Genomic DNA, 22,666 nt, shown 5'->3' on the forward strand with positions numbered 1-22,666 from the left:
GTGAGGAGCACCCAGGTCCTGCTTCAGCCCTGCTTTTGCTCTGTGCCCAGGGGTGTGGGGAGCAGGGAATGCTCCTGCTGGCAAAGAGGTGGGGGAGAGAGCTGGGGTAGGTCAGCTCCCCTAAAACCCCAGCAGATGTTCAATTTTTTTAAATTAAAATTGTTCCTCTGAATTCAGCAAAGCTCTTCTGCAGCAGGTAGTGTGGGGGAAGTGTTTGTCTGACCTCTGCTCTATTTTTAATCAAAATAGAATGAAAGACCTGTCCACAGTTTTGTTGTTGTTAATTGCCTCCCAGACATAGAAACATACTTTTGCTTTTAGTCATTCAAATATTTGAGATGTTGGAAACAAAAATAATCAGGAAACATTAATTTTCCTAATTTCTCTGTCTGAATGCATCCATCTGTCAAAACATTCCTTTACAAGACACATAACATGAGGTACAGGTTTCAAATTCTTTCTCTGCACAGTTTGCCATTTTGTCCAAAACACCCTTGAAAATAGAAGCATTTTTTCCATTTGTGTTTTTTCAAGGTACTGAATCTTTGCTGAGAGGAAATGCAGCTACAGTCAGGTCTAAGGGAAAGCTCGGTGTCTGCACTGGGGTGGTGTTTAACACATTGCCTGCAAGGCTCAGCAGGAAACCATTGTCCTCCTGCTCAGTTCTTGGGGACATTCAGCTTTTCTCTTATTCCCAGCCTCAGGACAGCCCCCCATAGATTCTCTCTTTGCATTAGAGGACTGGAAGAATCCCATCAGGCAACAATTCTGGAAGCTACAGCAGCTGGATCCAGAACCGTCCATTCTCCAAGATGCCCTTGCAATGGGTCTGAATTGAAAGAAAGAATTGTGTCTGAAAGAAAAGAGAAAAACCAGAGCATTCACCTTTAAGGCTCAGAATGTTCCTCACCAGTGGAGGAATTGTTTGGCTTTGGTTCTGATCAGTTTGGAGAGCTCTGCTTGCTCATGTCTTTGTCCCAGTGTGGTTGTGTCTCACAGAAATTGCCCTGCAATTATTTTGTTTATGAAAGGCAAATGTACCTCTCATTTTCACTAGGTGATGAAGACCCTCTCCCAGTACCAAGTTCTATTTTTGTTTTTTTCCATAGTGTAGCAGTACACAACTCTAAACTGACAGCCTCTGAAATATTAATTCAGTTTTACAGATGTAATGCACTCTGCTGACAGGACACAAGCGCTGGTGTTTCCAAAAGCAGGGCTGGAATCTGCTGACTCCCCAGGAAAGAGCAGGGTCTGTCCTGTGATCCTAATAACATTATTTGCATAAATAATACTGGGCTGAATAAGGAATTACAGAGCTGTGTGTTCATCTAACACTGGTGCTGTGCCTTCTCTGCCACCCAGGCAGGGACAGGAGTATTGGGAATTTCAGCCCGGGATGTTCTTACTGCTCATCCTTGTGGAAATGATAAATTGAAATGCACTCAGTGTTTTTTGTCCATATTCACCAAGTGACCTTAATAAGCATTTCCAATGTCATGTAAAATGTTTCAGAGATTTGAATGGTTTGGGCAGTTTTTCTCACAGAAATAGAGCATGATTCAAGGAAGGGTGCAGAAAACTGCCTGAACTTCATCTCCTGGGTCAACCAACCTCATCAAGGATTTATTTCCTGAAACGGATGGATTTTGCTGGATTATGTTAGTACCAGGTGGAGTTTTAATTAAACCTCCATCCTGCTGTTTGGAAACAAAGCTTTACAATCTGAATAAAAAATAGCTTTCTTGGGGGAAAGAGGGAGAGGAGAGTAGGAGGGATGGAGGTGATGCTTTGAGATGCAGGAACTTTCCCACCATGGCATGGAACAGCAGACTCCTCTTAGAGCACTTTGGGGACTTTTCACTTGGTCTTCTTCAGGCACAGCTCCTTGATGAAGTCAGCAATCCTTGTGCTGTTCTTGGGGCAGCTCAGAGACCAGGAATTAGTGCAAGTGGTGCTTGTATTGCTTCCCTATCCTGCCCCAGCCCCAGAAGCCCTGGATCAGGCTGTGGAGCTCGGCAGGGAGCAGCTGGCAGCAGGGGTGAGCCAGGTGCCCAAAGCACCTGGACCTGCAGGATTCCTGTGTGTCCCCTCCATCCATCCAGCTCCAGCACCACAAACCCTGCAGCTCTGCCCTGGCGTGCAAAATCACAGAGCTCACCTCAGTGCTCCCCTTCCTGCTCTGCCTCTTGTGTGTCTCCAGTGGTGCCAGCACGGGGCCAGTCTGACCGTGACACCCAAATTAAAAATCCCAGAAAACTCCATGTCAAATAAATGTTATTTTACAGAAATACTTCATTTTTGAAGCTTGCCACCAAACTTACCCTGCTCAGCACAAAATTGAAAATTTAGACTACTTGAATGCTTACAAGCTCTTAAATGAAAACAAAGCTGCAAAATACTGACATGTTTTCTGTAATGACTATACATTTATTAGTGAGAGTACTCAAAGTCTTTCTCCAGCCAAGGATTGAGGGAAGAGTTATCTGCAACAAAGGATGACCTGAAGTTACCACTCAGAATACTAATTTGCTTTTACAGCACTCAAACTCCTGTCAAAATTTGTCTGTGGTTTGTTCTTTTGGACTGGACATCTGCTCTACATCGGACTCCTCAGATGAATACTGTATTAGCAGTAGTCATTCAAAAAGAAATGAAAAAGCAGAAAGGCAGGAAAAACATTTGACTGCAGAGCTCACTTCAAAGTCTGGAGATGTCCTCACTCACACTGGAGGTAAAGGGGTCCAATCCAAGCCAGCAAAAAAAGAGAAAGTCCACCAACTCACAATTTCTGTGGTTAAAATGCAATAGTACTTAGTCCATCTTACCCTTGAAGTTTAAAGCATTACTTTGGGACTGAAATAATAAAGATTTGTTCATTAATTATTTACTCAGTAGAGAAAAATGAACCAGTTACTAGCCAAGCCAAGATCTGTAAAATTTAAATAATAATTTAATTTACTACTAATTTTCGGAAGGCTGAGTATAAAACTGTTTGTTAAAAACAGTTTTTTATATATATAACTGTATATATATCACTTTATATATATATATATATATATATATATATTTTTTTTTTTTTTTTTTTTTTTATAATGCAAATATATTTTAAAATATTATGTACAGTTTTCTAGAACCCTCAAAACCTTTCTAAACAGAGCTGGACATTCTGCTAATGAAATCCCTGGGAAGGTAGGAAGTACAGTGATGTTTATTTGCAGCCTAAATCTTTGTGCTTGTGGACTTGGCTGTTCAAGAGTTTTGCTCTGGTACTTGGCCAGTTCAGCCTTTGGATAAATGTTGTGGAGAATGTAGGGTCTGAAAACCTGACACTGAAAATGAGACAGATGTGCAGGAGGCATCATTTGCTCACTCACTGCTGTCTGCTGCCTTGTTTTCATGCTTCTTTATTTTTGTGCTATAACTTAGACCTCCATTGTTATATTTTTTTAGATTACTACCTAAGAAGAAAAAAGGAAGGAAAGCAGTTCAGCAGTAATGACCACATATAGATGCATTTGTTGTGTATTTATCATACATATGAGTTTAGGGTCATTATTTGCACAAGTGAAAGCTTGTTATTGTTAATGACAAAAATGTAGATTGGAACAGCCTGGTCCTGTAGTTTCCATTTTCTCTACTTCTGTGCAGTCTACTACAGACTTAGGTCTGCTGTAGAGTATCAAGAAAAACACAGAAACATTTATTATTGATGAAGACTAATAGTTCTGTGTTTTCTATAACATAAACTTTTTTTTACTTTAATAAGCTACCAAAATGCTGTAGACTGTGAGTTATAAACCCTGCACAGAAATGTTGATTTGTTGAATAAAATGCTTTTATTAGTGCCTTTCAAAATAATGCAAACTTTGCAATTGCTCATATCTTTCACTTTATTTGTTTTCCCTGAGATTTCATGTGTTAGACTTCTAAGAAGATTTTCTATATGGGACTGGGCAGGAAGGATAGAGATCCAACAATTCATGAGTAGTGAGAGGGCAGAAGAACAATATTCAATAGCCAAAGCTATTTCCATTGGAAAAAAAATGGCTGGAGGGTAAAAATGAGAGGTGACTATTGGATTCCATAAGTTTTTCTTTCTTTTCTCCATACACAGATTAGCTGGAAATCTTCCATTCCCTTTGCCTTGCAAATACAACCACAGCCCTGACATTCAGGAGGAAAGTAATTTAATTAGCTATGCTGTCTTAATCAGGGACTTAAGCGCAGCAAAATGTGCCATTTTTTCCCCAGACAATATTCTGTACAGCATGAGCTGGGGCCCAGGTTGGTGTTGCAGCTGCTGACTCCCAGGAAGTCAGGCAGCAGCAGAGCAGTGCCAGGGTGGCAGAGATAAAGCTGCAGCTGCCATGGGATGCATGGAACAAAGTGCCCCACAGCTGAGACACCAAAGCTGAAAAATCGGTGAGAAAGTCATCCAGCACCTGGCTGATACCCACAGCTCCACTCTTGTTTTCATTGAGGGACAGTGCTGGACTCTCCCCTCTGAATTCCAGGGGCAGGCCTGGGAGAAAATAATGGATTTAAAGCTGCCTGTGTGTGAGAGTCCAGCCAGGCACCCCTGGCCTGCAGGAGGGATGAGCAGGGCAGGAGCTGCAGGCAGTGCCAGATCCCTCAGCTCTGGTGGCCCCAACGCCTGCAAGGAGCTCCCTGAGTCCCTGCCCCCAGAAATGCAGAGTTTGCTCCCGTGGAACGCTCCTAATTCCAAACTGGAATGGAGAGTTTGCTCCTCTAGAGTACTCCCAATTCCAAACTGGAATGGAGAGTTTGCTCCTCTAGAGTACTCCCAATTCCAAACTGGAATGGAGAGTTTGCTCCCGTGGAATGCTCCTAATTCCAAACTGGAATGGAGAGTTTGCTCCCATGGAACGCTCCTAATTCCAAACTGGAATGGAGAGTTTGCTCCTCTGGAGCACTCCAAATTCCAAATTGGAATGGAGAGTTTGCTCCTCTGGAGCACTCCAAATTCCAACCTGGAATGGAGAGTTTGCTCCTCTGGAGTACTCCCAATTCCAAACTGGAATGGAGAGTTTGCTCCCGTGGAGCACTCCAAATTCCAAACTGGAATAGAGAGTTTGCTCCCGTGGAGCACTCCAAATTCACCCTGCTGCTGACTCTTTGGTTGTCCAACAAGCTTTGCAGCCAGCCAGGAGACAGGCAACGACATGGGGCCCCTCTGCCTTGGGGCAATGGCATTCCCACCTTTCTGAGGCCACCACTTCACCGGGGGAGTGTGGGAGTGCTCTGCTCCTTTTGCCAGCTCCTTTTGCAGGGCTGCATTTCCCACTCTTTGTTAGGCACGAGGCATTACAATAATCCAATTTAGACATGGCAAAAATTACTGTCCCTATGCCAAGGCATCTCCTGAGCTGAAAACTGTCATTCCCAAAGAAAGGGTCACAGCCTTCAGTGGGGCTGCAAGCCTAACATCATCATAATAATTTATGCTAACAAAGTGAGGCTGATGGAAATGGGTCTTACTGCCAGGAACAAGCTGAGGAGATTTTCCTGGGTCTTACCAAACTGTTCTGATCGGGAGCACTTGTGGTCCAAATCCTTTCCTTTTTCCAACCCTATGTAAGAACTTAGTGAGGCTTTTTTAGGAGAGTGGACAAATTAATATTTTCAAACAAATTCTATTTATCCCTGTCTCTGACCCCTAAATTGTTATTCAGATTAATATTTTCTTTATTTCTTGTGATAAATATGGGAATTACTAGGGAAAAAAAAAATCATCTGTAGGCTCCTAAATTGGTTTCTAATGATTAATTCAGCAGCATGTTTATAAATAGGAAAAAAGGGGAGGAGGAGAAGTCAGCAAGAAAGAGGAAAGTCTTCAAGACATACAACTGCCATTTTAACCAGTGGCCAGAACATTTCTGTGGTATTAACTGATACTATTTTGTTGGTGAAGTGGTTGCTTCCCACCCTCTAGTGCAGGAAGCCTTAGTACATTTTTAAGTTAAACAAAACTCCCTCCTGAATTCTGAACAGTGGCTACAGAAACATCATTTGCAGACATTCAACTGGGAGTTGTTCTCTCTTTCACTGCTCTGTTCAACATCCATGGCATAGAGCACAAGGACAGTGGATGCAATTCACTATTTCAAGTTTTAGGGATTCATATCTTCACCAGCATTGGTGTTCAGGTGCTCCCTTGTGCACAGAGGGAGTCAAGGTGCCCATTACAGGCCAGAGGTCTGAAAGGAACCTCCTGGAATGCACAGACATCACCTTTGATTGCAACTGCAGATCCATTCAGGTCTGTGGGATGCACTTGAAATTAAACCTGTATTGTCTTTCAATAAAATTAAAGAGCCCTGAAGTAAATTTCAGCATGATATAAGTAAGTATTAACTCACTTTTTTTGGGCTACATCTCACCAGTTTTCTGTCATATGCTGCATTCTTAATCACTGTCAACTCACTGTATTTTCCTTCTCAGTGAGGAATGCTGATGTTATGCAATGTTACTATGTAGATCATGCTCTGCTTTTTCTACTCCTATTTTGAGAAAATGCTTCTGAGTAAAACTTCATTTTTGGCCAAGTCTTCCCCAGCAGATAACATTTTGTCTATATTTATGTGACATGATTTTATGCTTCATGGTTTTGGCAGGTGGAAGAATGCTATTTTTCACATTTTTCATATGGTGAAGAATGTACAGAGTCTAGTTTAGCACAGCAACCACAGAGGGTTTGATTTGTTTTCCTAGCACGTGTGTCACACATAAAAGGCAGTGTCCTTGCACTGTAGTTGTTAATAACTGGCTGCTCCAGATGGATTTGTGCCAACACAGAATCCACCACCACAATTAGCAGTAGTAGGAACTTCAGCTGGCAGCAGCAGAGAAAGCAGTAAAGATTAAATGACTGTGTGAACTGTCTCACCAAATTAAAAATGATGTGCATTGGCAAAAAATGAGAAAACTCACACATTACTTCTTATATTCTGTTCTATTTGGGTAATAATTAGAGAAAACATTGGTGTCTGGGACTCACTATTTTTCACATGACACATTCGCCCATTAATGACAAGAGTCTGAGTAACCATACCAGGAAAACATCTCAAATTATAAAAACTTATAGATGACTTTCAAATGCTTGAGAATACAGATAACCTTTTGAAGAAATTTGATTTTTAGGGACATATCTTAGCCTGTTACTGGTTTTTATCTAGTGCTGCATATGTACTTCCAAAAAGTCTGGCTGGAAATTCCACTAAATTGCATCCAATAATTTTGTTTTCCTGGGAAAAATATCTTCCAGGAGCTTCAAAATCTCTGCAAAATAGTACTCATGATAATACTTCTACAGCATAGAATATGATCTTGGTCTAGAGCAGATAATTGTCAGAGCTGCAATAACAACAAACCTTCCCCTTCTTAAAAGCCATGGCTGAATTATGCTAATACCTGTACAAACAAATGAATGAAAAAACTTAGTACAATGAGGATTTGAATAAGTTTTATTGTACAATATTAACTGAGAGAAGATGTTCTAGACTAGCCTATGTTTCTTTAGAGTGACTCACAGTTTATTGTCTCACAGTGCCCTATATGACATACATCCAAAATACTAATTCTCTTCTACAGTTTAAATGAGCCACTAGGAATGTGCTAGAGCTCCTCAGAAATGCCTTAGGCTTAAGAATTGGCCTAAACTGACCTTTGAGTTCGTGAACAGTAAAAACCATCTGATTTATATGTCAGTGTGCAAAATCACAGCTGGTAACCACAGCCTTGCAGAGGTTTTGCAGCTGCAGTGATGCAACACATCATTGTCCCTTTGTGAAACACCCAGTCTTACACTCCGGGTGTGCATCCCATTCCTGGATTTATTATGGACAGGATTTCATCCCATAAATCAATAAGGCAGCTCAGTCCTTTCCTGGTCACTGTGAAAGCAAAGGGCAAGCAGAAGACCCAGGCTTTGCCAACACAATGCAGCTTTGTCATTAACTTGGCCCATAGGGATGTGCCAAATTTTGGGTACTCTGGCTGTAGAATTGTCAGGATTAGAGCAATTACTTTGGTGCTGACATTAAAAGCCCCCAGAGATACCTGGTGCCATAATCTGACAGTGTTCAGATGTCCCAAATGGATAATAATAGAAATATAATAGATAATTATAGATATGTAACAGAAAATAGCTTGCCAGGAAGCAAGGCTAGTGGAAAAATAAAGCCAAATCAAATTAAAGTGTCTGCTCAGGCAAATGTTAGCTTTGACTGCAGGACAGAATCATTCACTTTAGACCACTCAGAACACAAAGGCAACACTTCTTTTCACAAGAAGTGCAACCTGTTAGCAGCAACACAAGCTAAACTGGGCATGTAACCAGCCAGGCTCGCCAGCAGCACAGCAGGAGCTGCTAATTTGCTAATTCTTGCATTCCCCATGGGAATTCCTGCACTGCTCCCTGAGGAGTGCCTGAGCACTGGGATAACTCCATGGAGAGTTGTTTGCCCCACCTCTGGAAACCCAAGCTATGAGACCTGAGGAAGCCTCCCAGAGCTTTGGGAAAGCTCAGCCCTCTAAAGCCATGGACAAGCTGGGCTCCCAGGCAGCTGGAACAATCTCTAATGAACTGAACTCAGGCAGGGACAGTGGAAAGAGGCAGAGGAATGTGTGTTATATGGGTTTTGAGAACAGAGTTTATGGATTATTTTTAAGAGAATGCATCCTATGAAGCAGAATTTATAAATAAAATGCCGTAAGTCCCAGTTATTGTACTGCAGTGTGTTTGGTTTTAACTTCATTAATAGCAAATATGGAAAAATCATGGAAAAACACCAGTTATAACACACTAAATTGCCACAAAAGCAGCACTGAAGGCCACTGTACACAACTGAATCCTACAACTCCTTCATATACCCTTGCCAACCTGCTTTGAACTTCTTGAAACCACTGGAAGCTATCTACAGGAGAGGGAGTAGATTGGACAATTATACTGCTGCCAAAAAAGGAAAAAAACAACCTCCTGCATTTGCTTATTGGCTGTAACACAAGACCTTCAAGCCAGGAGAGGACTTCAAACATTCCCGGGCTCAATTGATCAATACAAACACAGCACATCAATCTCACTAAGGCAGTATACAAAGCCCTGCTCCTGCTAGAGCTGATGAGAACCAGGTTGAGGATGAACAATAATATGAAAGGTCAGGGGCTCCCTTCCCAAGAAGAGCTGTAGAAGTAGTGTTCGTAAAAGCAGTGTTTACTTCTTAAAGAAACCCTCTATTAAAGAAAAGGACAAAGGATTTTCCCAATTCATCTTGTTCCAGAACTCTATCACATGTGAAATCTTCAGTCTATGTGTAACATTTTGTACAGTGGAAAAAGGTCAGTATAAAAATACTGTTCTCTCATTCTTTAACCACACTACGAGAAAAGCACAGTTTATTATAAGAGGAAATAATATTTTATTATAAAATCTGCATGTAAACAAGTAACCAATTAATTGAATAACAGTTAATGGAAGTGCAAATTAACTTAATAAAATCATATCCGTTCTGTATTTAAATATATATATACTTTGATTTCTCCCATTCTACTGTGGTTCTACTCCACCCTCCCCACATTTAAGTTTAAAAAGATTTATCATTGCTTGCTTTATACTTAAAAAGAGTGTACGAGCCTGCGTACAAGTTTAAGTTTTGCTCTGCAAATGAGACAAGTCTATGGTGATAGTTATCCTTTCTTATCTTTGCATCTCTGGTATCCACAAGACAAGAAGATATAGAACATATGTACACAGTGGGCATGTCAAGCCTCATATTTCAAGTTAGTTCATTTACTTGCACACACTGAAACTTAAACCATTTATCAATGAAGCACTGTAGTGTAACTTCCAGACTTGCTTGAGCACCTTAAGGCATTAAGGAGAGTCTCAGTGGAAAAGCCACGGCTGTTTCCACCACGAGGAGCATCCACACGCTGCCGGGCAGCCAGGGGCTCGTTCATCCTGCGTGCCTGCCCTCGCTGAGGGCTCCTATAGCACCGACAGGTCATGGCAAGATTTGGATTTTGCTTTGAAAGCCATCTTCTTGTTGTTCTTGGCCACAATTCTGCCCAGGAACCGCTTGGCCTTCTTGCTGATGCTCTCCCTCCGCTTGGCGTTGGCCATCCTGCGGGCGTTGTCCTCCTTGCTGTCCTTGCGCAGGCGGATCTGCCGCACGATGCCCTCGAACAGGTCCTGCACGTTGTGGTGCAGCGCGGCTGAGGTCTCGATGAACTTGCAGTCGAACACCACGGCACAGGCCCGGCCCTCTGCACGGAAAGACACAAAGGAAGATCAGGGGAGGCGTTTTCTCTTCGCACACACCGTCGGAAAAGCAAAACAGGAATTGGCTCTAAGTAAGGGAAGTGCCTTCAATGCCATGAAAGAGCTTTTACTGCAAAACAGGAAAACTCAAATTTGCTCTTCATGGTTTTGCCCCCTTACTCTCCTTGGTCTTGTTGTGCTGTGGTCAGAAATCTCATTCGATCAATGGAATTGAACACATGCCAGCAATAGTCCTTCAGGCAGACTGTGCCTGTGCTGTTTAAGGGCTAAAGCTGATGTAGGAGAGGCCCTTGGAAGCATGCTTGCAGTCTGATATGGAACAGTGAGAGAGTCCTGGTTTCACATTAAACTGACTTTGGGTAAATGCCCCCTACAGTGATGTACAGAAAAAAATGGGGTTTATTTGGAAGCTGTTGTGCAATTCTGCACCTCTGCCTTGCTGTAACAAGTGAGTTTTCCACACCAGTAGAAGTAGAGCTGATACAGGCCACAAGGTCAAGTCATTGAACACATCAGTAGAGGTCACAACGTTGTGCACCACTGAATCTGACCAGGGCTGAATTTGAAATAAATGTTCTGTGTTCTGGGCATAAGCACTTAACCCTGGAACATTGCTGCAGCACAGATTTCCACAGCCAGCTGTGGTAAATAATGGCAGAGTTGTAAACCTGAAGAAAGTACAGATGTCAGAACTAGAACAGTCAACCATACCCTGCCTCAGCCTGAAAAAATAATCGTCTGTGAACTCCAGTCAATTGACTGGGAGCATGGCAAACCAGATAGGGAGAGATGGTTCATCATCAAGGCACCAATGTTTCAGAGTATTCTTTCCAGTGGAAAACAAAAAAACCTACCCCAAAACAAAACCCAGCCAAAGAAAAAGCCTCACAAAATGTTTAAATAAGCAGAATTGAGACTGTAGTGTTGGCAGTGGTTTCTGTGCTCTAAGTACCCAAATGCCAGCTGGAGCTGGATGAGAGGATTCTCACTGATCACAGCTGAAGAACACAAAAAGACTTTTGAGTTGTATGAGCCTGGTCCCACCAGCTCAGCTCAAACGTGATGGAGTCACCTCCAGCAGAAAGGGCTGCACAGGCTGTGTGGGATCCCCTGCCCTGAGGCTGCCTGGCTCTGTGACATGGCACTGTGTCTCCTAAAGAGCACAGCTCAGACTGTCACAGCCCAGGCTTGGCAGGTGCTGCTGCACACATACCACACAATTGAAGCCTGCCTTCAGTAGTCCTGTGCTGAAGGTGCAGCTCGGGTGCATTTTTCTCTCCCACTGCAGCTCAGAGCTCTGCAGCCACACATCTTGCCCCACACCCATCTCCAGTGTTTCCGGTGGTACCCAGCCCTTCAGCCCCAGCCAGCTGGCTCCATTTCCCCAGCAATCCTCAAATCTCACATTTTTCTACATCAAACCAGACCATTCCTATTGGCCATGAGCCTGCATAGCCTTTGCTACTACTTTAGACAGCACTTGTAAAATTCAGTGTCTCTTACCATCAACGGAGACCTCCCGGGACCTGACCAGGTCACTTTTATTTCCCACAAGGATAATAGGAATATCCTCTGTCTGCCTTGCTCTTCTCAGCTGGATTCTTAGCTCAGAAGCCTTTTCAAAACTAACTTTGTCTGTCACTGAGTAGACAATAATATAGGCATCTCCCATTTTCATGCAGTGATTCTGGAGCCATTGGCTGTCATCCTGAAACAACAGACAAGAAATGGATTTATTGTGCTGAAAAATCTATCCAACACTGAGTGGTGATTTATTACTCTAAGTGCCTTAAAGATTATCTTCTTAGCTTTATTATAAAAAATAAGCAATAATAATAATTTACCTTTATGCTCTAATAATTAACTTTACTTTTGACTTTATTATAATAGGTAAAAGTAAGCCAATCTCCTAAAAATTCCAAATATTTTGTTATTTAAAATACAAAACAAAAGAAATTTCTCTTGTTTCTAGAAGTAATATCAGATCTGCACTGATCAGATTGACAACCTCTAATTTTACAGCAATTCCATGGGCTGCTCATGTAAGATAGCGGTTATTCAAAGCCTTAAGAGAGTCTCACTCAGCTCTATTCAGGGTTTTAAACTGCCTGCCTAGCTACAAGAAATTAATTGCAGAGAGAACAAAAACCAGTATGAATTCTGATTTTTAATGTCACTTATCTGATTGAACAAAAAGGCATAGTTGCTCCATTTCTACTTTTTTTTTCTTAAGAGTACTACAGACCAAGCCATAAAGCAAAAGCATGAGGAAAGAGCTTTAAGTACCTGCTCCCATATATCAAACACCACGAGAGATGCTTCTTCTCCATCAACTATAATTGATCTGTCGTATGTATTTCCTACGGAGAATTAAATAAAATTTTAAAAAAAGTTCAGCAAAAGAAATTCTCCTCCTCCATCCCTGCCGGTCGCAATAGGGGATGCTCCGAGCCGGGTGTCCCCGGCACCTCCGCGCTCGCTGTGCCCTCACCGGCCTCCTCCGCGTCCGCGCAGTCCTCCACGCCGCCGAAGATGCGCGCCAGGCTGGTCTTGCCGACGCCGTGCTCGCCCAGCAGGATCACCTTGTAGAGGCTGCCGTCCGAGTCGCTGCCCGAGGAGGTGACGGAGTCGGAGGAGTCGGAGGCCCAGCTCTGGCGGTGCTCGCCCCCGGGGCTGTACGAGGTGCAGCGCACCAAGCCCGACAGCTCGTCGGGCGGCAGCGGCCGCAGGTCGCGCTCGTCCACGGGCATGCTGCGGCGGTGCAGGTGCTGCTGCGCCGCGAACGGCGTGCTGCCGCGCCGCTTGTCCCCGCGGTTCAGAGTCATCGGGCTGCGGGCAGGGCACGCCTGTCAGCCCGGGCTGCGGCACAGCGGGGCCGCCAGCGCCCCTGCCCCGCACAGCCCCGGCCCCGCACAGCCCCGGCCCCGCACAGCTTGGCTCCTCGCAGCCTCAGCCCCGCACAGCCCCAGCCCCGCACAGCCCCGGCCCCGCATAGCCCCGGCCCCAGTCCCGCACAGCTCTGGCTCCTCGCAGCCCCAGCCCCGCATAGCCCGAGCCCCAGCTCCTCACAGCCCCAGCCCCGCACAGCCCCAGCCCCGCACAGCCCCAGTCCCGCACAGCTCTGGCTCCTCGCAGCCCCAGCCCCGCACAGCCCCGGCCCCGCAGCCACACTTACCTCGGGGCGCTGCGCGGAGCGAGGGCGCGGTGAGGGCGCGCTGAGGGATCAGTGAGGGATTCCCGGTGGCCGCCGCGGGAGCTCCCCGAGCTCTGCTGCCGCCACCGCGCTCCGCGCCGCTCTTTATGTCCCGGCGGAGGCGCGGGGCCCTCCCCGCCGTGACGCTCGGCGGGCGCTCCGCCAGCGCATCCTCGGCAGCGCCGCCGTCCCCGCGGGCTCCGCCGCGCTGCGCGGGGGCGGCGGCGGCGCGGGGAGCCCGGGAGGAGGCGGGAGCCCCCGGGGGTGGGGGCAGGCACGATCTGCTCCGCTCCGCTGCCAGCGCGGGGGTCCCGCCCGTCGGTGCGGCTCTGCCGGCAGCGAGCGCGGGGGGAAGCGAGCGCCGGCCCCGGAGCGCGGCTGTGCAAACCGTGGGGCTGCCCCACCGCCCGGCCCTGCCCTGCCCGGCCCTGCCCTGCCCGGCCCTGCCCTGCCCTGCCCTGCCCTGCCCGGCCCTGCCCTGCCCTGCCCGGCCCGGCCCTGCCCTGCCCCGCCGCCCGGCGCCCCCCTCCCGCTGCCCCCCGTGCAATGCCCGCAGCATTTGCTGTGCGTGTCCCTCGTTTCCCTTCCCAGCCCGTGCGAGAGCGCACGGAGCGCACAGGGAGCCTCCCTCGGCTCTGTCACGGGCGGGAGCTGGGGCGTACCCCTGGCGTGTACAGCAGTGTTAGGGGGAACAGCCGCACCCTGCATCCCCAGGCCGGCTCTCCCGGCGCTCGGGAGCAGCGCCCGTGCGCGGCTCACACGCACACGCGGCCGTGCCGCGGCCCCGCGGGCGGGGTGAGCGGCCCGAGAGGCCAGCGGCGACATAAAGGTCAAATTCTCCTCTCGCTTTCACCTGAGCAGCAAAGCGAGACAGTGAAAGTCTTATCTCATGAGTGGCACAGTCATGCGCATGTGATCGGGTGAAGAAAGGACTCAGCAGATAACTATACTCGTCTCCCGCATGGCTCACCCGGCGCCGTGTATACAGTTTGTGGTTCACCTAGCAACCGAAACATGTCAGACATTGTGCGGCCAAAATAGCCCCGGCCTCTGCTCCCGAAAGATTACAGCCCCAGCGGAGCGGGAAAATCCCGGTGACTCTGGACAGCGACGGCTGCCATCAAATGCGTGTCACTTCTAGGCTTTCCAAATCAGCGGCAGAAACAAGGTTAAAGAAGGCAAGAGGGAGGGAGGTGATGGAAACGAAGATAAAGATGTAGGGAACAAAGTAAGGGAAAGAAAACTGTGCGATTTGGCTTAGTGGGTGAATATCCTGTTATTTTCAGGAGCCAATTATAATTCTCCAGTCTACACTTTTGGGGTGGTTTTGGCCGCTTCGCAATGATAAACTGCATTTGGGAGTGTTAATGTGTAGTTAAAGATCATCAAGTGCTTGCAGCAAGTTGTCCCTGCCTGTCTCACAAAACAGCAACCAAAATAGCCTTGTCAGTTCAAATAGACAGAGTCTGGTGGCAAAACGTGCATGCTTCAGCTAACTGAACTGGGTTAGAAACCTCTGGCTAGCGTTTGGAACCATATGTTAAATTAATTATGGGTAGCATTGGAACTACCCTGTGGTTACTTTGGTTGGACAAACTGGAATCTGCCAAGTGGCCTTGATCATTCTAGATTTCTAGACAATTAATTATGTAAATATACTTCTAGAATATGGCTGGTCTTCACCTGACTTCCTTAAAACTTGGGGAGTTTCTGCCTAAAATTGTCACCTGAAACTATTCTCAGGGAGTTTTTATGTCTTTTGCTCCAGACTATGTTGCATACCTTTACTGTATCAGGGTCACACTTTAGAAAGTGACATAGGGAGTGGGGGTATTTAAAATTATTTTCTGTGTGAAAAAAGAGAAATCCGAGAAGCAACAGAACCAAAGAGACAGTGCCACTTCTGTGCCACATAGAGCACTATTGGATTGGAAACACACTAAAAATAGGGACTTCATTGACACAACTTAAAGAAGTTGCATTTTATTCCAAGCCTTTTGCTGATGAGAATTATGAGTATTTTCATTATGTAAATGTGAGATAGACCACTTGCAGGAAAACTATCAGGAAAGGTAGATGTGAAAGTCATGAATAAAAACTTTGAGAAAACAGTGTTTCAGCAGGAAAAGGGACTGAAAAGAAAATTATACCCAGTGGAAATCATACAGAAAATTCAGGATTCCATGACAAACACTGGACTATTTTGCCAGCACCCGGGTACAAGTAATGAATTAACTTGGGCTATAGAATACCACCATGGTCACAGGATCTGGCTCTTGGAGTGTCCTTTACTGGAAAGTGAGATGGCTTTGGACTGTGCTGGTTCCTGGAGGGATGAGCAGCACGGTGCCAAGGCTGTTCCTGCTCCCCTCTGCCTGGGGCATCACAGGGATCACCAGCTGGGTCACCTCCTTTGATCTTAATAGGGCCAGAGGTTCTGTGAAGCTGGGAGGAATTATCTGATAATTCAGGTTAATCACTTGAGAAACAACATGTCTCTTCACATAGCAGGTAGTTCAGTTTGCTGGTAATTATTGCTGTATTTTTCCTCTTTGCTGGTAATTATTGTAATTATTGTATTTTCATGTACACATTACTGTGGCACTGATTTCAGTGGGATGCATATGAGTTCACAGGCTTCAAATGGTGATCTTGCAGTTTCTTTGAAGGGCTTTAAGATCATCTCCTTCTCACCTGCTCTCCATTTCTGCTTTTGTGCCACCCTGCTTCTAACAGATGAACTAGAACTTATTTCTATTTAAAAATATTTCCATTACTTGTTCTTTTCTACCCTTAATTTCTATTGTTCTAGCTTCTACTTTTCTCTGAAAAGGATATTACAATTTTTGTCTTTTCATCTTTGCATTATTTTAATTTTCCTCATTTCACAGACTTTCCGCTCAAGGTGCTTTTTTCTGTATTTCACTGTTGTAGTATACCCAGTTTCTTTTTTTCTGTTATCTCTTTCCTGTTCTATTCTTTCTCTGTTTCTTTTCCCTCTCACTGTTCCTCAAGCTTTTGAGAAGTGCCAGTGTTCATTTCTAGTGCGCTCTCTCGGCCTGAGTACATTTCATCACCTGGAAAATGCAAAACATGCAGTTTGATCCTGTTTTTCCAGTTATGTCTTCCTGGGGTAACAAAACCAAAGGAGTTCCTTTATTCTGTATTAGCTGCAGGGGGCATTTCATGGTCTTAATGACAAGCACAACTTTGCAGGGGGTGCACTGATAAACTAAGTTAAACTAAACAAAACTTAACTAAACCAAACATGTAAAACCTAACACCTAACACCCTCCCCTTTGAATTTTCAAGTTAAAAAAGAAATATTTGGAGGTTGAATGTACTTTATGTGATTCTTCCTCATCAGTGTTTGTTCAAGGTCAAATGCTGTATTATAAAGAGCATTTATATTTTTTACACCAAATTAATATTATTACTGAATTCCAGTTTTTGGGGTTGCTGCTGTCTTACATCTGATTTTTTTCACAACTGATTAGGAATAATAGGAATATTTTGAACATTCCGAAGGCTGGATTAGCAGCAGTGAGGTTTGGGGGTCAGCATTGTTCTCGGTGTGGCTCTACACTGAAGTTGTGGGTTTCTCTCCTCCTTACTTTTCAACTTAATCTGCACTGCTCAAGTCTAATTAATCAGCCATTATGTGGGTGAAGTTATTTCTATGGAAATGGCAGAGATACCCACAAGTGTCTGTTGTTGCCAGATTACATGAAGCATTACTCCTGCAGAAGCCTGAGCCTGGCTACCTGCCAAATACCTGGACTGAGAAAGAAATAGCAGCATTTATTATTATTTTTTATGACAGAACTGACACACAGGCCACTGGGAGAAGAGACAGAGGCAGCAGCATAAAATATGTTGGGTTTTAACCTAAGCAAGAGAGCTAGAGGTACAGGGAAACGAAAAACCTTTTTTTTTTCCTTATCCTACAAAAAGTAGGATATAGTGCAAATATGGTATCAAGTTTTCCTCACCATCACCCTTAAAATCACAGATTAGTGTGAGCTGAACAGCCCTGGGCTAACTGGTTCAGTCTGTATCAGACCTTTCCACGTGAGGCTTATTTATATTCCATTGTCTTGCAGTTAATGTATGGGGTAAAAGCAAGGGGCTGTTTGAGCTGTACAATAACCAGCAGAGGTGGAGCTTTCAGCCCTGCACAAACTCCTCTGTGGGAAGTGACAAATGTCACATCCACGCTGACCCTGCCTCGGGATGCTGCCAAGGGAAGGCAGCACAACCTTTCAGCCAGGGGCCAAGCTTTCCCTCATAATTACTCTTGGATTTAATGGCAGGTAATATATTTGATCGAGTAGTGGTAGCCATGAATTGGGGCTGAAACAATAATTTTGGAAATATGAGCTTTGGAGTCAATAGAAATCTATACAGCTTAGAAAGCTCACGCAGAGTGCCAAGGGGGAAATGCAAGCAGAAGCCCGACTAAATCCATTGCTATAGCTACAAAACTAATAAGCCTTTCATGGTTGCTGTGCTTCCTCTCACCTCCAGACCAGAAATTCTAAAGATCACCACAAAAGAATGCAGAACTGTTTGCATTTTCAGGTAGAGAATGATAAAATAGGCACATTTTAAGTCCACGGCTCATAATGTAAAGCAAAGGCCTGTCTTTCTTAAACTCTTGCAAATGAGTGCAAAAAAAACCTGGGACAAGAGTAACTGGAAACGTGGTTCATCTTTCAGCTGCTCTGACTTTCTCACTGCTTTGAATAAGCTACAAAACTTCCAGTACTGGATAAGCTGGTGACCAGTGGAACCAGGTGAATCACAGCCCCGGAAAAAAGGAGTTGCACAAGGGGCAGCTCCAATTTCACTGTGCCCATGGAGTTTCTCCGCTTCCTTCCCACATTCTGCTAGTAAACTGCTAACATATGTTGGGGTATACCTGGGGAAAGCATTCTGCCTTCATTTAACTTCAGACCCCCAGTTATTTCCGTTTTTCAGGTTTCCTTCTCAGCTCCTGCTGCCCCGGCTGCTGGAGGCAGAGCCTGGGACCCCCCTGGCTCACAGCACGTACTGGATGTGGTCAGCTGCTTGCCCCTATTGCATTTCAAGTGCAGAGTAAAAGCAGAACATGACCTAAGACATTTCCATAATTGTTTTCTTCAATCACCCCTAATTCCTCTTTTTCAGAATTCAACCTGTCATAGCCAGTGTGTGTGACATACATCATCCCTCCGTGACTGTAATGCTAAATATCCCCTTACAATTCCTGCATGATGTATTCTCCTTGGTGGGGATTTCAGAGCCCCTCCATGAGAAATACCTGGAATTCAGAGACCATGAAAATGATTCTGAATTTACAGACAGTTGGTTTAGGGAGTGGGCAAAGTGGCTGTCTGTCCTACTGAGAATTACATAGTGCTAAGGAAGCAACTGAGAAAGGAAGATTTACTGTTGGCCAGCAATAGCTCCCGGCAAGAGGAATGAGTCTATTTACAATAACAAATTACAGGAGCCATCTGGGTCAGACTCAACTTACAGCCAGTTTCCAGCAACTGTCTGTAGGAGATATCTAAAGAAGAATGGACAATAAGAACATGATAAACCCAATTAAAACTCCACACATACACACAACCACCAAAGGCTCTTGATGTAGGATTTTTCTACATTTTTTTTCTAATTGTTTTTTAACACATGTAGATTTTCAATACCCTGTACCACCCCCATTTACTGTATGGTGAAGCAGAAAATAAGATTTCCCTCGTGTCTCCTTTACACATGCTGTGGTTTTATGGCTTTCTGCAGTAGTTTTCTCTTGTGGCTTAGGAACCTGGACTTCCTCACTCCATGTATAAACATGAATCCCTGCTTGCCCTTCTCTGTCTTAACTAATGCATCATTTTGGACATTAGGGGACAGCAAGTACAGATTAGAAACATGGATTATTTAAACTATATGTTCTTGTGGACTTTCACTGTAGATAATGAGGCTTTCTGCTTTCTTTGTCAATCCCAAGAATTCTTAGCATCTGCCTACACTGTCAGTTGAGCACTAATATTTTTGCAGACCTACTTTGATTTTATTAAGGTGCTAAGCATTTAATAGCTAGCAAGCAGCCTAAAGTCACCCTTGCTAACCCACAGAACACATTTGTCCATACACCTGCAGGACAGAGTCTTCAAAAGTTGCCAGTTAGCAGCTCTGAAAATCTGGATAGAGTTGTCATAATGTAGATATTTCCATTAAAATGACAGGTGGAGAAAGAAAAGTCTCCCTGGACTGAAAGTCCATAAGAGGAGCAGCCCTGTGAACCTCAGGGGAAACACCCAGGAGGCTTCCAGCAATCAGAGGTGCAAGGATGCCCTGCTGAGAAAGGACACAGGGCAGAAACACAACTTAGAGTTTTTATGGCAATATCGAGTGAAACTTCAGCCGTGCTGCCCTCTTCTGTGTGCCAGGTAAGGAAAAAGGGGCAGGGAATATTTAATGTATCTTTTTTTACACAGGTGCCTTCAGTTCTGTGTCCAAAGGTGCATTTGCAAGGCTGAGAATCACTGTACATTACGTGAGCTCCTGGTGGGGACCTGTGGGGGCAGAATCAAGCAGAGCTGCCCATCTGCTTTGGGGGACAAAGCTTGCTCTTGTCTCCTTTGAGGGGAAACCCCGTTTTCTTTACATTTCAAGAAATGAAACCTTGAAGTAGGGACAAAAACTCACAGTCACAGGAAAGACTTAGGAATTTGAATTGGAAAAGCTTTGTACTTCTTTATAAGCCAGTGCAGAATTTATGATGTCTTTTCCTGTGGTGGGTGGAATCACCCATGTAAAGTGTGTGGGAATTTGGATGTGAGAGATATTATCATCTCTTCCAGGAAAAACTCAGAATTTGTCCAGTTGGAATGTGCTGAGTTTGGCAAATTCCATATTTGCATCCTAGCAGTAAAAGGAACCTCTACTTCTTTTGAATGTCACATTTCCTGCTTTACCTCTGCTGCTGTACATGACATTCTGGTAAAAACCTTCTAAATTCTATTTGTAGAGTTATACTAGAATTAAAAGAATTCTCTTTTAATTTTTTTTCCATTTTAAATTGCCGAATTTCTTTCTGATTCTATTCTTGAGAAATTATGTCATTATTATAATCAAAATATGCTTCATTATCCACCACTCTCTCTCAAAAAAATATTAACTGGTCAGTGTTTAGGCTCATGATTAAATACAGAGAGCAAGCACAAGCCTAGACTGAGGTAAGAGAATGGTATGAAGTCTGTTTCTTATATAAAGGGGCTTATAGGCAGTAGACTTGAAAAATGTTATCTTGTGAAAGCAAATGCAGATCTTAATTTGGAAGCCAGCCCTAACTAGATAAATCTGAATCAAATCTCCAGTGCTAGAAGTCTGTCAGTCCTAGAAACAAAACTGCAAAATCATGATGTGTATCAACGACATCCTACACCCAAACCAGTCACAATGAAGCAGGTAAGAAATAACTTTATTTCCCTGTTCATCTTCCCAGAGGCAAACCCCCACATTTAGGGAATAGCAGCATCCTGGAGTCCTCAGTGAGGCTTTCAGCTCAGCTCAGCTCACTCGGGCATCCTGAGCTGCCAGTCAGTGAGAAAGTGGGAAAGTGATAGGCAGTGATTGCTCAGCTCCCAACCCCTGCACGTCTCATGCACGAAGATTTTCCAGTCAGAGGGTTTTTTGACAGGCACATTACCATGAAAACCTTTGGGCTTTAGGCTCTTAATTTCCCAAGTCATCAAAGCTGCTTATATTCAAGGAAAGACTTGGATAATCCCATTCTCTGTTGCTAACGAAATTCATCACATTGGTTGCTTTTCATGGCATTTTTCCATGTCACAGTTTTGGAAATGAGATCAGAATCAGGTCTCAACATTCTTTTCCCTCCTCTGCATTTACTCACAGCAGTAATTAACGTGAACCAGGCAAAGGTTTCCTTGGCATCAGACTCTCATGTTAAAAACATCAAGTGTGTGTCAGTCAGTCTCTGCCTGCTCATGTACCCCGGCCGTGGGGTGAAATGGTCTTTATTCAACAATTAATGTCATAAAAGAATATGACATACACAGTAAATTGCTTTGCTGCAAAGCCTTTCTTTCACACTCAGCCCTTTCTTTCATATCTTTACAAGGGTTATAAATTTGCATCACTCCTCTGTTCAAGCACAACAGCTCCACCAGAATCATTCACATGAATCTACAGCCTTCTAAGGTAACAGCAGCACGTAGCTAGGCAACAAAAAAGAATATAGTTTTTTACAGGAAGGAGGATTTTTCTGTATGATCTCATACAGATGCAGTGCTTTTTTGCCATATAAGAAGAAAATGGTTCATTGGAGAAATGAGTCTGTCATCGTGGCACCATCAAGTCATGTTGATGTATAGGCTTCCCTTGATTAGCTGTGATAGAAAATAACAATGCAATCTATACTGTTTCTGTTTATTTCTCCATATTTATTACGTATTTGTGAGGTTTTTCTACAAAGACTAAAGCCACAAACGATTTTATGGTGGATTTCACTAACCATCACCCAGATTAAAATGGAATGCCTCAATAATTACCATGTCAGCTGAAATAAATTGTGTCTCAGTTCAGCTGAAACTATGTCAGCTTAAAAAAAAAAAAAAAAAAAAAAAAGGAGAGAGAGAGGTTTTATGAATGGAAAAGACATCCTGTTGTAAGAACAGTCCATCACTATATGCAGGAAAAGAGCTGCTGTGGATAGCATACACTGATTTTTTGCTCTTGAAGGGATTTGGTCAAGTGCAAGCGGAAAATCCGATCTGACCCAGCAGGATGATGCCTTGGATCCCGGATGAGGGTGATGAGCCCGGCCAAAGGCGCCGGCAGAGGTGCCCGGGCAGTGTCTGTGCCCCGGGGCTGGCCGTGCCCGGCAGAGCCGCTCCCGCGGCCGAACCTGCGGCTCCCGGCCGACAGCGCAGCTCCACCTGCCGGGGACCCGTCCCCATTCCCCGTCCCCATTCCCCGTCCCCATTTCCCGTCCCCATTCCCCGCGTTCCCCGCTCCCCGCGGGCCGGCTCTGCTCGATCTGTCCGAGCTGTCCCACGGAGCCCGCGGCGCTGCCGAGCGGGGCCGGCCCGGCCGGGCGGCCCGAGAGCCGCGGGCAGATCCCAGCGGGCAGATCCCACCGGGCAGATCCCAGCGGG

At 44.8% G+C, this 22,666-nt stretch overlaps 1 protein-coding gene across 1 annotated transcript; it reads right to left on the minus strand.

Annotated features, from left to right (window-relative positions):
* Positions 1-9,416: 9,416 nt before the first annotated feature.
* Positions 9,417-13,666, minus strand: RRAD (RRAD, Ras related glycolysis inhibitor and calcium channel regulator). Its single transcript, XM_021548756.3, has 5 exons — positions 13,479-13,666; positions 12,795-13,132; positions 12,590-12,663; positions 11,807-12,011; positions 9,417-10,287 (listed from the first exon to the last, which is right to left on the minus strand). The coding sequence occupies exons 2-5, from the start codon at positions 13,126-13,128 to the stop codon at positions 10,010-10,012; spliced, it is 891 nt and encodes a 296-aa protein (XP_021404431.1). The 5' UTR covers positions 13,129-13,132; positions 13,479-13,666; the 3' UTR covers positions 9,417-10,009.
* Between the last annotated feature and the right edge of the window lie 9,000 nt (positions 13,667-22,666).

The sequence above is a fragment of the Lonchura striata genome, chromosome 11, assembly GCF_050655825.1.
Source record: "Lonchura striata isolate lonStrDom1 chromosome 11, ASM5065582v1, whole genome shotgun sequence".
Classification (NCBI taxonomy): domain Eukaryota; kingdom Metazoa; phylum Chordata; class Aves; order Passeriformes; family Estrildidae; genus Lonchura; species Lonchura striata.

Bases quoted from the DNA above. Each gene is read 5' to 3' on its own strand.
- RRAD (XM_021548756.3), bottom strand. From the start codon at position 13,128: ATGACTCTGAACCGCGGGGACAAGCGGCGCGGCAGCACGCCGTTCGCG. The intron at 12,664-12,794 runs GTGAGGGCACAG...AATTCTCCGTAG, and splicing joins CGCGGACGCGGAGGAGGCCG to GAAATACATACGACAGATCA. The intron at 12,012-12,589 runs GTACTTAAAGCT...CTGTTGTTTCAG, and splicing joins TGTTTGATATATGGGAGCAG to GATGACAGCCAATGGCTCCA.